The 14,334-nt window shown below is 41.9% G+C and overlaps 1 protein-coding gene across 3 annotated transcripts in view; it reads left to right on the top strand.

The window, feature by feature from the left end:
• Positions 1-14,334, top strand: part of MAP3K3 (mitogen-activated protein kinase kinase kinase 3) — a 43,067-nt gene that overhangs the window by 13,550 nt on the left and 15,183 nt on the right. For 2 of the 3 annotated variants that reach the window (XR_007709131.1, XM_035568033.2), the window contains exons 5-10: positions 2,484-2,583; positions 3,865-3,978; positions 7,495-7,615; positions 11,578-11,711; positions 12,375-12,448; positions 14,192-14,259. Coding sequence is in view for 2 of the 3 variants with exons in the window: in XM_035568033.2 (XP_035423926.1) it covers positions 2,484-2,583; positions 3,865-3,978; positions 7,495-7,615; positions 11,578-11,711; positions 12,375-12,448; positions 14,192-14,259 (611 nt within the window). In the remaining variant the exon portion in view is untranslated. The remainder of the gene's footprint in view (positions 1-2,483; positions 2,584-3,864; positions 3,979-7,494; positions 7,616-11,577; positions 11,712-12,374; positions 12,449-14,191; positions 14,260-14,334) is intronic. The other variant, XM_050715413.1, reaches the window with a different exon arrangement.

Genomic DNA, 14,334 nt, shown 5'->3' with positions numbered 1-14,334 from the left:
GCTTGCCCCGAGAATGTAAGTGTGTGTGCTGGGTTTCAGAGGAGCTGCCAGATCTGACCACAAATATTTAAGGTGGTCAGGCAGGAATGGGCTCCTTAAACCATGCAGTCCATGATTTTGTGTTAGAAGAGTGCACGGAGTTTTTTACACTAATAGAATTTGCGGCACCTGAGAACAGCTCTGCTTTTCAATGCCGTGAGCACAGAATGGAAGCCTTTATAAGGGACTTCAGTTCATCTGAGAGCTAAATTACATTTGTACGGTGCCAGAGTGCTATAATTTCATGGACGGCTTTCTTAGTAATATGTAGAAAATGTTATTGTAGGCTGTGTTTTTAGCAAGGACAATTATTTCTAAATTGCTGAACGTTGTAGGTCTGGTAGCAAGATGAACCCTTCCTGGGAAGTGGCTGAGGAAGCCAACTAACTCTAGAACTATTTAAAACAAAGGCTGCATGTAGAGAGAGGACACTGAGTGTTGGCAAAGCGTGCTGGATGGACATTTTGGAAATTGAGCCTGCTATCTTGAGGTCAGGTTCAACACAAAATTGTGTGATTGTCCCCAGGGACGATTCAGGGTTTCACCAAGCTGCAAGAAAGATGGATCTCGAGCATCCGTGATCCGTTCAGGTAGTCCGTGCTCTTCTCGATGGCAGAATTGCCGAGCAGTGCGAACAGCCAAGTTTTTGTGGCAGTGTTTCAGCTCGGCAGAAGCAGAGTTGTTTGAAGTCGCTATCTCAGAGCTTTCTGATAGCTCCCCGCACGGCAGTGCCACATCCCAGAGCTGTTTGTTGGACGTGCAGTCGGGAGGCAGCCTGGTCTCGTGGCCCGTGGCAGCAGATGGCGAGGAGTCTGCTTGCAGGAGCCCGAAGGCAGGAACAACCAACTAAATGGATTTCTGGGCGGTCGGCATCCTTGGTTCACCAAAATAAGGTCTGACAAGCTGAAAGCTATAGTTTACATTTGAATCCTCCAGTTCTTGACCCAGCCCATTTTACTGGCTGATTATTCTTCCGAGAGAGGTAAAATCATCTTTTTCCATGGCCGTCAAGGTAGCAACTTTCTGAGTACTTGGCAACTTCCTGCAGCAGAATGTTCCAGCAAAATAAACAGTTTTAGGTGCTTTGCTGGAACTTCATTTTACCACTGTGTCTAAAGCATTATCGCTTCTATCCTCATGGAGGCAAAACGGTAATAAATACCTAACAAAGAAATCTATACTGCACTTTTCTTAAAAGCATGCTTGGCTGTGGCGTGCACCAGGGTTCCCCTAGGACAGCTGTGCCTGTTGCCATTTCGGATTTCTAGAGGCCATTGATGTGTATCGGCCTAGAACGCTCTGCCATTCAGCTGGCAAGGAAACGGCTGGATGTTAGGACAAGCATTTTAGTGGGCCACAAAGTCTGGGCTCATAGATAGCGATCAGAAAAATTTATATCTCTGCATATTTTAATTGTCAATTGGTGGATATGCCCAGAGTTGCATTACATGTAAGCACACAAGAAAAATACTTGTTTTATTTAAATATGCCTCTTCTACTAAAGTAGGGAGGACACATGAGATTAGGAGATTGATCTGTTGTATATGAATATTTTGAATTACAAGTCAAATGTTGTTACAGCTGAAGCAGTATTTAAGTTTTGATATATTACACCTCTGTAATTAAAAGAGAGAGTAAACCAAAATTAAAAGAAAAAAAGCCATGAGTGACCAACAGTTGCACGTGAGTTAGGTTTGACCTCAACTCCTGAGAAAGCCGCTGCTTGTTGCATCGGATTTGAGGTAGAACTACGGAAACAGGGTGGTGAGTCTGTGTTTCGGGTGTTTGGAGATGTTTGACTCGAATTTGCGGAGGGTGAATGTGGAGCTAATGTCCCAGATCACCCTTGGGATTGAGGGCTTTGAGGTTCCTTTGTGTCTTCCTGCCAATACCTTTCCTCAGGAGTCCAGGCCTAACTTGCTGTGGGAAAGTTTGTTGAAACCTTTCAATTGGAACACGTTTTGGAAAATATTAAGAACTGAGTTTTTTGTTCAGATATCAGAGTATTTAAACTAAAATGCTTTTTTGTTCTTTGGGCCTTTTGCTGCATAACTCTCACTAAATGTGTGTGTTTAGTACCTGAGGCAGTATTCTTTAAGCCAACATACGTAGTAGATTTTTGTCCTCTTACATGGAAGAAATTTATTCACTAAAGGATACTTTTCTATCCAGGAGTAAGGGCATTCTATTTGAAATCTTTAGCTGAATAATTCTGAGGTTGAATATTGCATTTTGGTGAACCATTTGCAAATGCACCAGAGATCAACAATTCCTTGCTAAAATAAATAACATCAATTCAAGTTAAAAAGATAATTACCTATTTGAGGATGAAAGGAAAACATTTGTGTTCTGTTTTTGTTTTTTAATGATTCAACCATCTAATTTGATTACGTTATCAGGTATATGTCTGAATTCAATAAGTAATTTTTTTATTGTTTTTCCAGAATTATCCCATTTGTCCGTCCTGTGCGCTATGAAGATGTGCAACAGAAAGTGAAAACAGCCTTTGGCCAGCCCCTGGACCTCCACTACATGAACAATGAGGTACAGAGCATTTTTGTCAGTGCCCAAAACATGCAACAATCTCTCTAGATGACACTTCCTTTTTCCATCCCAAATTCTGTGCCTTTAAATTTAATTTTCAATTTTTCACTCTAATATGGACCATGATTGAATCTCTCTGCTCCAGAGGAAGACGTGCTGATAAGGACAGAACATTACACTGATGTCTATATTGTAGACATCATCATCTTACTTCTTCCTACTGGTGTTATTTGGGAGACTCTCTTGGGGAAGTAAAAACAAGTTAATTGAAGTATTTTGACTGCTGAAACCAACTATCACAGGCCAGTAGATTTGCAGTCTGCAGACTACAGGCAGTCCCCACATCATTTCTTCAGCTGGCCAAGAACAGATTTAAAAGTGTCTTAATTTGACTGCCTACCAGCAGCAGCCATCCAAGCATTTGTAACACATTTACTTCTTGCTGGCTGTGACCCTTCTGCTTATTGCTCAGCTCGCAGGCAAACAACATGAGTGAGGGAACAGGGAACGCTATCGAGTGGCTGTGAGGGGATTATGGGCACTATAGTTGATAAAAGAAAGTGACCTGGGGAGTATGCACTTGTCTCTGAGGAACTGGGTAGTCTGTGTTAATAATCTAAAGTATTTTTTGGCTTTCTCACTGGGCATCCTGGCTTTTGCTGTTTTTTTTTTGTTGTTGTTGTGGTGTTGCCCTTGTGTTGTTAGAGACTGCATCCCTATGAAAGAGATGTAAAACACCATTCATCAGTAGAAGTCCAACAAAATGAAAGTATTTCTTCAGTGTTAGTAACATCCACGTGTCGAGCTGTGAGGGAGCTGTAGATTAGAAGGTGTCTGAGAGCAAATTTTTAAATTCTTCTTTGATTCCCTCTTTCAGAGCATAGATCTTCCCTGTGTTTGTCTCTTTGCAGAAACCTAGTTTTCATTTGATTGCTAGGTCTGGATTAATAAATATTCTGAGACAATGTTCTCATCAGGGAGTCAGCCTGTCTCTGACTTGTTCTTAGCAAGCAATGAATTCAGGTAGCAATTAGTATTTTGTGGATGCTGACTTAGGGAGTTTTGCATGGGGTCAACCGCTTTTCTGATGGTATTGAAGGAAAGCTCTGTATAAAAAGACAGTAAGACAATATTGTGATGAAAACTTGTGGCATAATTGAGCAATCAGAATCCTATATTTTGATTTTACTTTTATTTTTTACATCTTGTTTAAATTCTTGTTACAGAAGTAGACTCTTTTCTGTTCTTTCTAATGATTTTTTTTTGTTCTGTATTTTGCAGCTATCGATTCCTCTGAAAAACCAAGATGACCTGGATAAAGCAGTAGATCTCTTAGACCGAAGCTCTAATGTGAAAAGCCTTAGAATATTACTGCTGTCTCAGGACAGGAACCATGTACGTAACAACTTCTGTGACTGCAGCAAAATGTAGTCGTAATGGTAATTTTATCCAAGCATAATAGGAATTTGTAAAATTTCTGTGCTTCACAGACACACATGAATATGTTTATCCTCTTTGTTTTGGCTTACCTATAGGGTTTGATTTGTTATTCTTTTTTTTTTTTCCGGCTGCAGCAGGTGTTTAGGGACTAAAATATTGAAAAGAGGTTTTCAAGCTGTAATTACAAAGGATGTTTTATGTGGAGTACCCAATGACAGTATGCAGAAAACTCTTGATGAGTTTGGTTCGTAGAGAGCTTTTTTTTAAGTTTCGATTAGTAGCACAGTGTCAAAACTGCACATAATTATCTTGTCTTTAAGAAAGCACAAGTTGTTCTTGAAGACAAGCTATTAGCACTTTTTTTTTTTCTGGATTTTTTTTGTGGATGGAATGCCTCAGGACATACCTGGTGCTTTTCCAGTTCTGTGGCTTACTGCTTTGAATCCAGTCTTACTGTGTAGGAACTGAGTTGCTTTTAGCTAATAATGGCACATACACACCTAAGATGAATTTGACTGTCTTGGTTCACTGTCCATCATAAGGGGCTGTGGCAGTCAGTGACTATCAATGTAGTTTGCACTTTTCAGCAGAAAAGACCGTAACGTAAGAAGTAAGTCAAGTTCCCAAAGACACCTATTTTAGACAGTGAATTGAAATATGAACCGAGGAGGGCAAAAAATGTCAGAAGTTTCTTATACTGCTGGTCTGCACGTGAACTCTGTTCACTCAGGCGTTAAACCAGTGCTTTTGGGGTGATTTTTTTGGTGATTTTTTTTCTTTTTAGAATAAAAGTCATCCAGCTTTCAAAGCCAAAGATGCCTGGTAGCTTAGATATTTTATTTGCAAATTACTAAATTTTCTTGAACAGTGTGACACAAAAAGCTATCCTATCTTGAAATCTCTGTTGATTGTAGCTTGTCAATCTTGAATGTTCATCCTTGTTCAAGTTCTGCAGGCTGTGAGCTCCGGCTCTTGGAATAATCACTCCTCTAATTCTTAGAGCTGTCAGAGGAACTTAAATATACTCCGTACTATTTTTGAAATTGATAATCTATGGTAATAGACAAATAAACACCTTCAGGTGTATTAACAGCAGTTTCTCAAACGTGCCAAAAGCTGGAAGGGTATTGGGGGAGCGATGATGTTCTTTGTCCTATGCCCTGTCCCTAAGCATTTGTTACTGGCCGTTCTGAAGACAATACTTGGCAAGAAGGCCTTTGGTCTGACCTAGTGTAGTCAGACTTTGTTCTGTGTGGTCAGGAAACGGTCTGGAAAAGGTGGCCTCTACTTTTGGTATTACACAGTAAAACAATTGTCTTTTACAACCCTCTTAATTCCAGTGTCTTGAGGCTACAAACCAGATGTTATATGATACTATCTAAACTTTACGTAAGCCCCCAAAACCTTCCTAGAGTAAACACTCGGTAAGTCTCATCCCTACACTAGCCAGTAGCCAGTACTGTGGTGGTGTCCTTTTATTAGCTGTTTTTTCCTCTTTTGCTCAAAGCAGAAACAAACAGCAAAGTCTTCAGTAAGTGCCACTGTTTCCCCCCTCTCCTCTGACTTCCTCTTCATCTCTGAGTTGCCTGACAGGAGAGCCCTACATGTGATAAAGCAAAAGCCCACGAGGCTGAAGGAGGTTTCTTGGCTGCATGATCTCATCTCACTGAGGGAGCGGGAAGCATTATTTTTCCTGAAGTACAGGATGCAGATTTTGTTTTAGTTGTGCTCTTTTTCTTTTTCTGGGGATGGAAAGGTAATGCCGTGACTTTGGCACTAATATGTGTATAAAGCAACTTAACTTTCCAGCAGTAGCTCTGTGACTAGTACTGAGCCTGTCTTTGTGGATATTGTTTTTATTAATTTCCTTGTGCCTCTTACTGTGGCTCACTTGTTGTGCTCTTTGTTTTATCAAGAAACTCACTCCTGTCGTCCCTTCTTTCTCTTCAGAAACTAATGGGAAAAACTGGTTAAGTTGAACACCTAGAGTACTAAAGGCAGACTGTCCACATAACTGGTGTGACCTCTGCATCCGTTATTCAGCTCCCATGAATGTATTCATGATGGAGTTTCTGCAATTTAAACCAGTCTCCCTCCTTGCTTGGTGCAAAGGATTTTCCCTTTTAAATGACCAGCTATTTGATGGTTTTACTTTTTTGATTCTATGGCCTCACACCTTGTTTGTCAGTCCTGTTCAAATAAAATTCAGAAGAGAGGATTCATTTCCTTGGCGTCCCTTTGGTTCTGTTCATCTCGGTAAAATCAGTGCTTTGCAAGCATTCAATTCTGTAACAGATGAGAGGGAGGGCCTATCATATCCTCTTGTAAAACTAGGTACTTTGGGAGAAGACAATCGAAATCAAAAATATCCACTGGTCCTGAGCACCTGCTTTGTCATGCATAATATCTCATTTGCTCGGGGGAGGTTGCCAGTCCACAATATTTCATATGTTTGGACCCTAGTGCAGCCTCCTCAGATAACTGGTGCCCAGGATCTGTATTCACAGCAAAGCTCAGTTCCATGTTAAGAGCCCACGTTACCTGTACAGTCCCCAGGGAGTGCACAGAGGGGTTAACTCGCTGGAGCTGCAGTCTGAACGTTCACGAGTGAGCACCTTAAGGAGTCTGATTTCAGCATTTAAGCCTTGCAGTTTCTCTGTGAGAGCTCTGCGTAACTGTCGCACAAGGAGGACGACAAATTTCCTGGGCAGCTTTTTACTGCACTGAATTGCAAAACCGTCCTGCGGTTTCTCTTTCTACAAAGCATACTCGAGTTACCCCTTCTGTCTTCCTCAGCAAATGCAGGAGAAGTCCTGTGGCACGTCTCCTTTCACTGCTCTTTCTGCTTTGAATGAAAGGAAGGCACTGTGGAAAAAGGATCTTTAATTCGATTACATCCATGTAAGTGCAGGGAAGGCTGAGTAAAAGCAACGCAGGCAGCATTCATCTTGTAATCTCCCAAGTCTTTGTGCTTTCAGATTCTAGGATTTATTTTTGCTTAGACTGATTAGTCAGCTCTCTTAAAAATTGTGGGGAATCAAGTTGCTAGCTAACCCTGTCTGAAAGAGTGCAAGATTCATAATTTATCGCTGCTGGCCAAAGTGGCTGGCAAAACTGCAGGTTCTTCCGTGGTCTGATATCGGAGGGTGATCTGAGCCCCTTTCCTGTTAGCTTCACAGGTAGCTGCTAAAGGAAGACAAACACTGAGACCAGTAAATCCTGCATTTGATTTGAGGCTGGAGGGAAGCATGCTCTAGTTGTTTGACTCCTGTTCTACAAAATAATCGCAAAGCTTCCTCTTTTGCTGCCTTTATTGTTTGTGTTCTTTGAAGTAATAAGACATCAGGCTGTAGGGTTGGTTTTCAGCTACTTTCTTGCTACTAAACATAATGATATTTTTGAAACTGTGGCCAGATTGCTTGAGCTCCTCAGTCTCATTTTGTTTTATTTCATTTTCGTTTTACCCAACAGACAAGTTCTTCACCCCATTCTGGACTGCCCAAACAAGTCAGGATTAAAACCTCCCAATCTGTGGGGGATGTGAACACACCCTATCAGCAGCCAGAACCCAGAAGTAGGCATCTGTCTGTCAGTGAGTATTTTTGCCACTTCTGCTTGTCTTTATTTTGTGAAAATTACCTTTTGGGCACTAGGATTTATGGTATAGAGTTTATGAAAGCCATGAGAAATTGAAAGGTTATTCTAGGACAAGGCTGTTCATTTTCAAAAGCTCTTAGTATGTTTATAATAGAATGTTTCAAAGTTCCTTACTAAGTTGTTGAACAGCTGAGGAGCTGCTAAAAGGGATGTGCTAAAGCCAGATTCATTGAGGTTAGAAGTTTGGAAAGCTTACGTGAGTCCATTAAGCTTTTTTATTTAGATTGGCAATTTCACTTCATGAAATCTAGATTTGATTTTTTTTATTATTATTATTTTTTTGTGTTAAGTTTTGGAATTGGTGCTTGCTCCCGTAATCAAGCATTTTATGGGTAGCACAGGAATTGCCACTGCATGTCTAACCACTGCCCTACATACAGAGTTCCCTTACTTTCCACTCTTGTAATTACCAATTGGTGGAGCACCGGGCAAATATGGTAGGTGACTGGCACAGCTGCACAGAAAATAATGAAAAAAAGTCAGAGTAATATGTAACTTTGTCTCACTGCCTTTGTGTTTGTTAGCTTAGTGAATACATACTCAGTGAGAAGGTCCATGTAAGACCCCAGTAACGCAAATAATCTAAACCTGTAAGTTGCCAAGTATTATCAATTCTCACAACCTCTAAAAGTTAGTGTGCAAAGTTTTCGAGGAAGAACTCACTGACCATATGTGCACGTTACAGAACATATGATGCATCATAGTGCATTGATTTAGAGCATCCACAAGCACGCATTTCATCTGCATGGTTTCTACCTGTGGTAGGTTTGGCTCAGTCATCCCAGTTTCTCATGATATCCCCCTGTATAACTATAAAGTACTGTTGAAAGATGCTCAAAGCTGTTAAGATTTTTATATAAAAAATAAATGTATGAAGTTCCTTCAAAGATTTTTGGGTCAAAAAAAAAAGCTCCGTGGTTTAGAATCTAGCTCCTTTGTGTGAAACCTCAGCCAGCTGTGAAAGAGCAGGAAGAAGGTGAAGGTGATAATAGGGATCTGCAGCCTGAAGGCTACATACAGCCTGAGATGGCGTTCCACGTAAATGACTTTTGCTTTAAAAGTGAGAAAAGCTGAAATTTGCTGGAAACAGAAGCAGAGGATAGTTGTGTTTGCTTTAGCAGCTATTTTAGGGCTTGTCAGACCCAATGCTTCAGCTGACAGGTGCTGCAAATCACAAGGGCAGCACTGGGGGCTGCGAATGTCAGAGTTGTTTTGTTTCCAAGTTCTAAACCAGCTCTCTCTGTGGAAGAGGAGTGCTTCAGGTTCATTAAGTGTAAACTTGAGGCGTAATCGTAACCATATTTTATTTAACAGTATTTGCAAAGCAATCCTGGTGTCAAATCACAAATCTGATTAAATTAGTGCAGATGGTCCCATACTGGGGGCCCTAAACCAGAGTCAGATCTGCACTGCCTGACTGAAGCTTATTGGGAGAGGAAGCTCAGTAGAGAAGGACTTGAGAACTGGACCAGCAGTTCTCTAAATTAGACTCATCTAGCAAGTCTGCTGTATCTTTTCTAGAGTCTGCTGATCCCCTTTTATACAGTTTGCGTTTGTGAAGTAGCAAACAAAAACAAAAAAGTGCTATAAGGTGAAGTATGTCTGGGACTGGTACAGAAGGGGTTTACCCATCCATTCCAGTTTGAAGTTAACATGCATAAAAAGAGCAGCATTCCTTGGTCCTATAAGGAAAGCAGTGATATCCACGCTTGTCTGAACACCATGTTTCTTTTTTTCAGACAGATTCGTTGCCAAAAATATTTTATTTTAAAAAAATCTTTCTCTTTTGTTGGCATTTGAAGGTATCCAAACCATGATGCCAAAGCTAACAGACTGTACCGAGTGTCTGTCATGGGTAAGCGGTACAGTAATAAGGGGCCCCTTCTGTAACCCTGTTGCACAGACTCTCTCCTCTTATCCTGGCTTACGAACATTTTCTGATTAGCCTGTCATCAATCATAAAGGCATTAGTTTTATTTTCTGAACGTGTCAAAGTTTCAGGCTGCTACCTTATTAAGAGGTCCAGAAGGATTCCAGTTTTTCAGGAGGTCTGATAGTAAGCTGGCAATAGCTTAGCACTAAATCTGCTCCCTCTTCCTCCTCTTTTCCTATCTTTGATTTTGGAAACAGAGCGTACCCTTGTTAGCTAGCATTTCAGGCACAGAAACTTCCCTGTTCATAACACGTCGTGAGATGGAAGTCGAAAGCAGTGTAGAACAGAAGTTGTTTGCAGGAGATATGTCCGTGTAGTTCCTGTCTTCTGAAACAGCCAGGCCTCGAGCCCGCTGTCACTAATTCAGAGGAAGTAAAGATAAGTTTTATTTAAAAAAAAAAAAAAAAAAAAAGAGAGAGAAAAAAAAAGTTGCTAAGCATTCTGGCAGCACTTGTGTTTTTTCCACTCACTTCCTTTGATATGCATTGATTTAGTGCCGACTTCCTTTTCCTGCCCAGCGCTGGTGGCCTTTCCACAATAGCGGCTGGGCTGCTGCCAGCAGGACTCGGGCTGCCTTCGGCCAGCCGTGGTGGCATTGTCTCGGAAAGAGTGAAAGTGTGCTCCCCTGACTCACTCGGTGCAGCCACGAAGCACACTCGCTTGTTTATCCCTGCTGCAGTTGGCTCGTGCCATCACGTGAGCTCCGCAGAGCTGCTTGGAAAATCAGGTAGTAGCTCTCAGCAAATTTTTTTGCATGCAGTCCACCTCCCCACCGCCTGCTCTAAACCATGCCAGTGGAGGCTTTTTTTTCTGCTCCGCAGCCCTCTGAAAGGTGTACGTGCTGGTTTTCGGCTAGCTTCTGCCAATGTTTGCCTTCACTCTTTATTACAATAATTACTGTAGAAAATATTTTCCTTGGGAGAGGATTTGCTGATCTTTACCCATCTTTCATAGCACCTGAGTACACACAGTTAATTAAAGACAGTGTTGTGAAGAGCACAGCTTGAGAGCTGATCTTAAAACTCTGTCTCTGACTTCATGGGTGACCTTGAGCAGATCGGTGGACCACAGCATTTCTTGGAGCTCACGGATTAACTTGGTGGGAGCTGCAGGTGGATAGGTCACTGCAGAAAAGGATTTTATTCCTTCCTGTTTCTCAAGTATCATCTTTGAGATCAGCAAAGAAAAAGCAAATCCCAGGGGTTGAGCTTTTCTAAGTGGCACAACAGAAACTCCTTAGGCAGTACCAGAACAGATGAGTAAAATGTTTTTGTCATTGTTTTCTTTTGGCCCCTAAACATACACACTCTGGCCATTTACCTGTCTCATAAATGAAAATTGCAGAATTGACCTCCGTGTGTTTTTGCCCAAGCTAACCGTACAACTTTAATTTCACACAGCAGAACAAATTTTGGGGTTGTTCACAGAGTTACCAGTCTTCCCACTGAATACTAAAAATTGTTCAGTATCGGTACGATCAGCTGATGATAACTAGCAGGGATAGTGTTCTCACTCAAGGTAGATGACACTGATTGAGGCAAAGTTACAGCCAAGGCAAAAGATTGGTTGCTCTGACCAGAGTTTTGTCTAGTGATTAGCAGTGTAGTCAAGTTCGTGCCCCTGTTAGAAAGCCAGGAATTCCTGAAGTCCTCTGCCTTCCCCAAGATAACAAAGTTATGCCCAGAGGATTGAGCAGAAGAGGTTAGAGACAGGTGACATCTCCTTTAGGAGCTTTGCCAGCAATTTTCTTGTAGCAGCTTAAATGGAGGCACAGGTGCTCACTCAACAATTTGCTTTTTTACATCGCACCTCCTGGTTCCACTCCAGACTATAAGGCTTACTCCAGCGTTGCTGTGATCATAGAGGTCTAATGTTAGAGGTGAATATTCGGATTTTGTGTGCGTGCACGTGCAGTCTTGTTTCAGTAAGCATCAGTCTCAAAGATGTCCTTCTCTCTGGCTCAGGTTCCCAGAACACAGGCCGAAGTTCACCACCCCCTGGGTACGTTCCAGAGAGGCAGCAGCGCATTGCTCGGCAGGGTTCCTACACCAGCATCAATAGCGAAGGCGAATTCATCCCGGAAACCAATGAACAGTGTGTAAGTATGAACATCAGGGTAAAGAAAAGGAAGTCCAGCAGTTAAGGAATTTGCTGCTGCTGTCTGGGCCCTCACTTTCACTCCAGAATAATCAGTAGTTGTAGCTGTGTTAGCAGCTACTAGTGTTGCCTTGTTCGTTTAAGCCATGCTTCAAACCTCAGTGCCTTTGTTGGGCTGCCAGAAGCTGTTGCCGTGCATATTGGGCACTGTCTCTCCACCTCTGAATGAACCCTGCAGTTCTGGTGGCATTACACGTGTATGCTCAGGTTTCCTATTGACCCTCTTGCATTTGAAACTGCGGTTTCCATTGAAAAAAGTAGGAAGTAAGGCCAAAGGGCAACCTGCAGGTGGGGACAGCAATGCAGTAGCACCAGCAGAGACTGTTCCTGAAATCACTTGGGATCAAACCCAGCACACTGGTTGATTTACTTTTAATCGTCACAGCAAAGTCCAGCATCACCCAAAGCAAAGCAGTGGCTCAAATTCCGTATGTGCTTAATAGTTTATGTGGGAGATGTAGGAAAAATGTACGCTCTAAATAGCTTTAGACTCTCCTCATCCTCTGGACATCCTCCAGGCAAGCAGTAGTGGACTCTGATCCTCTTGTGCAGCCTCTTTTAGGCATCAGACTGATGTTGCTGTGTGACTTCTTTTGTGTTGCAGATGCTGGACCCTTTAAGCAGTGCTGAGAACTCGGTGTCAGGAAGCTGTCAGTCCTTGGACAGGTCAGCAGACAGGTATAGGCTGGTAGGAACTTACATGCTCAAATCAAAATACCAGTTGTACTTACGCAAAAGTCTATTTTCCATCTCAAATTTTCTTGGAGAGAAAGAGGAACTTACTTCCTACCTATATCCCAATATATTTCTTAGAGAGAATTAACTGCATCTTAAGGCTGTTTTATTTTCTGGCAAAACCATACACCAACAAACTGGTGCTTCAGTAGCTCTGTGTTATAAATACAAAGTTCTAAAGTGTGCCGTCTGTGTGGAGCCTGGGCTCAGAACATCTGGCTGCAGGGTATTTAAATCTTTTAGACAAGGCTCTACTTGTTCATTTAAAAAAAAGAAAAAACAACAACCTATTCTAAGGTTACACAAATACATCATTACACCAGATTCCTGTGCCCTGCAAGATACTGTATTAATTCCTCAGGTAAATGGGGGGGCTCTTCCTTTGGTGAATTTAGTCATAGTCTGATGGTCTAGATCTTTCTCTTCCCTTCCTTTGCTGGTGGTGGTGCCCATCTCCCGCAGGTATTAGGATCAGTGCTGCCTTTGAACATCTAAAGTGTGTGTGAGAAAGGCTGTGATTTTTTAAGTGCTTCCCATGTAAAATCAATAATTTGAAATAACCTAAAATTCATAAACTGAAATGCCCCATTTAAGGTTATGTATGGACCCTCCCAGAAAGACTATTCTTTTACAAAGACAAGTCCTTTTCTCAATTAAAGGAATCTAGAAGCTACAACATTGATTTCTTCGCCTGCAGGCTTTGATTTGGGGGAGAAGGAAGGGCGCACATGCCTTGAGGTGTCAATAGACAACTGTAGGTCCTATTAACTTGAGTAACAGCTATAGCTTCCCATATGGGCTTCAGCTTGTTTTTAAGGTTCTTCCAAGCTCGTTCCTATAGGTAGTGTAAGCTTTTAGGTTGAGCACTTGAGGTTTGGTTTTGTGGCCGTCTGCTTCTTCCACACAGTTTGAGTCACAAACAAGCAGTTAAATTAACCTCTGTGTGTGCACACTTTTATTTATTTATTTATTTATTTAGTGTTTTCTTACCTGTCCTCTCGCCTTGTTCCTTGCTGGTGTGGGTATCATCTGGGAAAATTGTTGTTCTCCTTCTACACTGGTTTAAAAATAAAAAAGTGTAGGTAACACGGCTTTGGTACAGATGAAGTTAGCATAATCTCTTTAGAGATGTTAGAGGCGTTCTGCCAAGCAAGGAGCCATACTTAGGCTTGCTTTGGGGAGTCCTGCTTATTGGGGAGAAATGTGAGGTATCAGTGGTGTAAGCAATGTTTGTGGTTGGGCTCATCTGCTGCTGGTAGAGAGGAAAGGGAACAGAAGTTTTCAGGACAGGAACTCTTAAACCTCACAGTGAACCTCTTCGGGCAGTGGTCCCGGTTCTCTTCTGCCCTGTGAGCAGTGTGCTACAAGCAGTGTCCTGTTTTGCTCTTCCTCTCAGCCTTGGATTTAAGCTTCCATTTCACGTAGCTGCAGGAAGCACTCGGTTTCAAACCATGGTCTGGGGAACCACTGAATGAGTGGCACAAACTGAACAGAAAGGATGCCTGCCCGTGCTGGGAAATAGTCTGGGGCTAAGCCTGACTTTGTTTTAGCATTAAATTATTGTAGGGACACCGACTTGAGAATCACCGTTACTGATGTGCAAATATATTAGCTTGTATTTTAAAGTCCTTGTAGGTTTCTCTCCAGTAGCTAGCAAAACTTACTCTTGCCTTCTTTCTTTAATAGTCCTTCTTTTCGGAAGTCACGGATGTCAAGGGCACAAAGCTTTCCTGATAATAGACAGGAGTTCTCAGGTATGTCAGTGTCCAGTATAAAGAGTTCTTGATCCAGACATTTCTGCTGTTTGCTGGCTAGCCTCCATGTTTGCT

Source organism: Cygnus atratus, chromosome 25, assembly GCF_013377495.2.
Source record: "Cygnus atratus isolate AKBS03 ecotype Queensland, Australia chromosome 25, CAtr_DNAZoo_HiC_assembly, whole genome shotgun sequence".
NCBI classification, from domain to species: Eukaryota; Metazoa; Chordata; class Aves; order Anseriformes; family Anatidae; genus Cygnus; species Cygnus atratus.
This window is presented reverse-complemented; position numbering and strand designations above follow the sequence as displayed.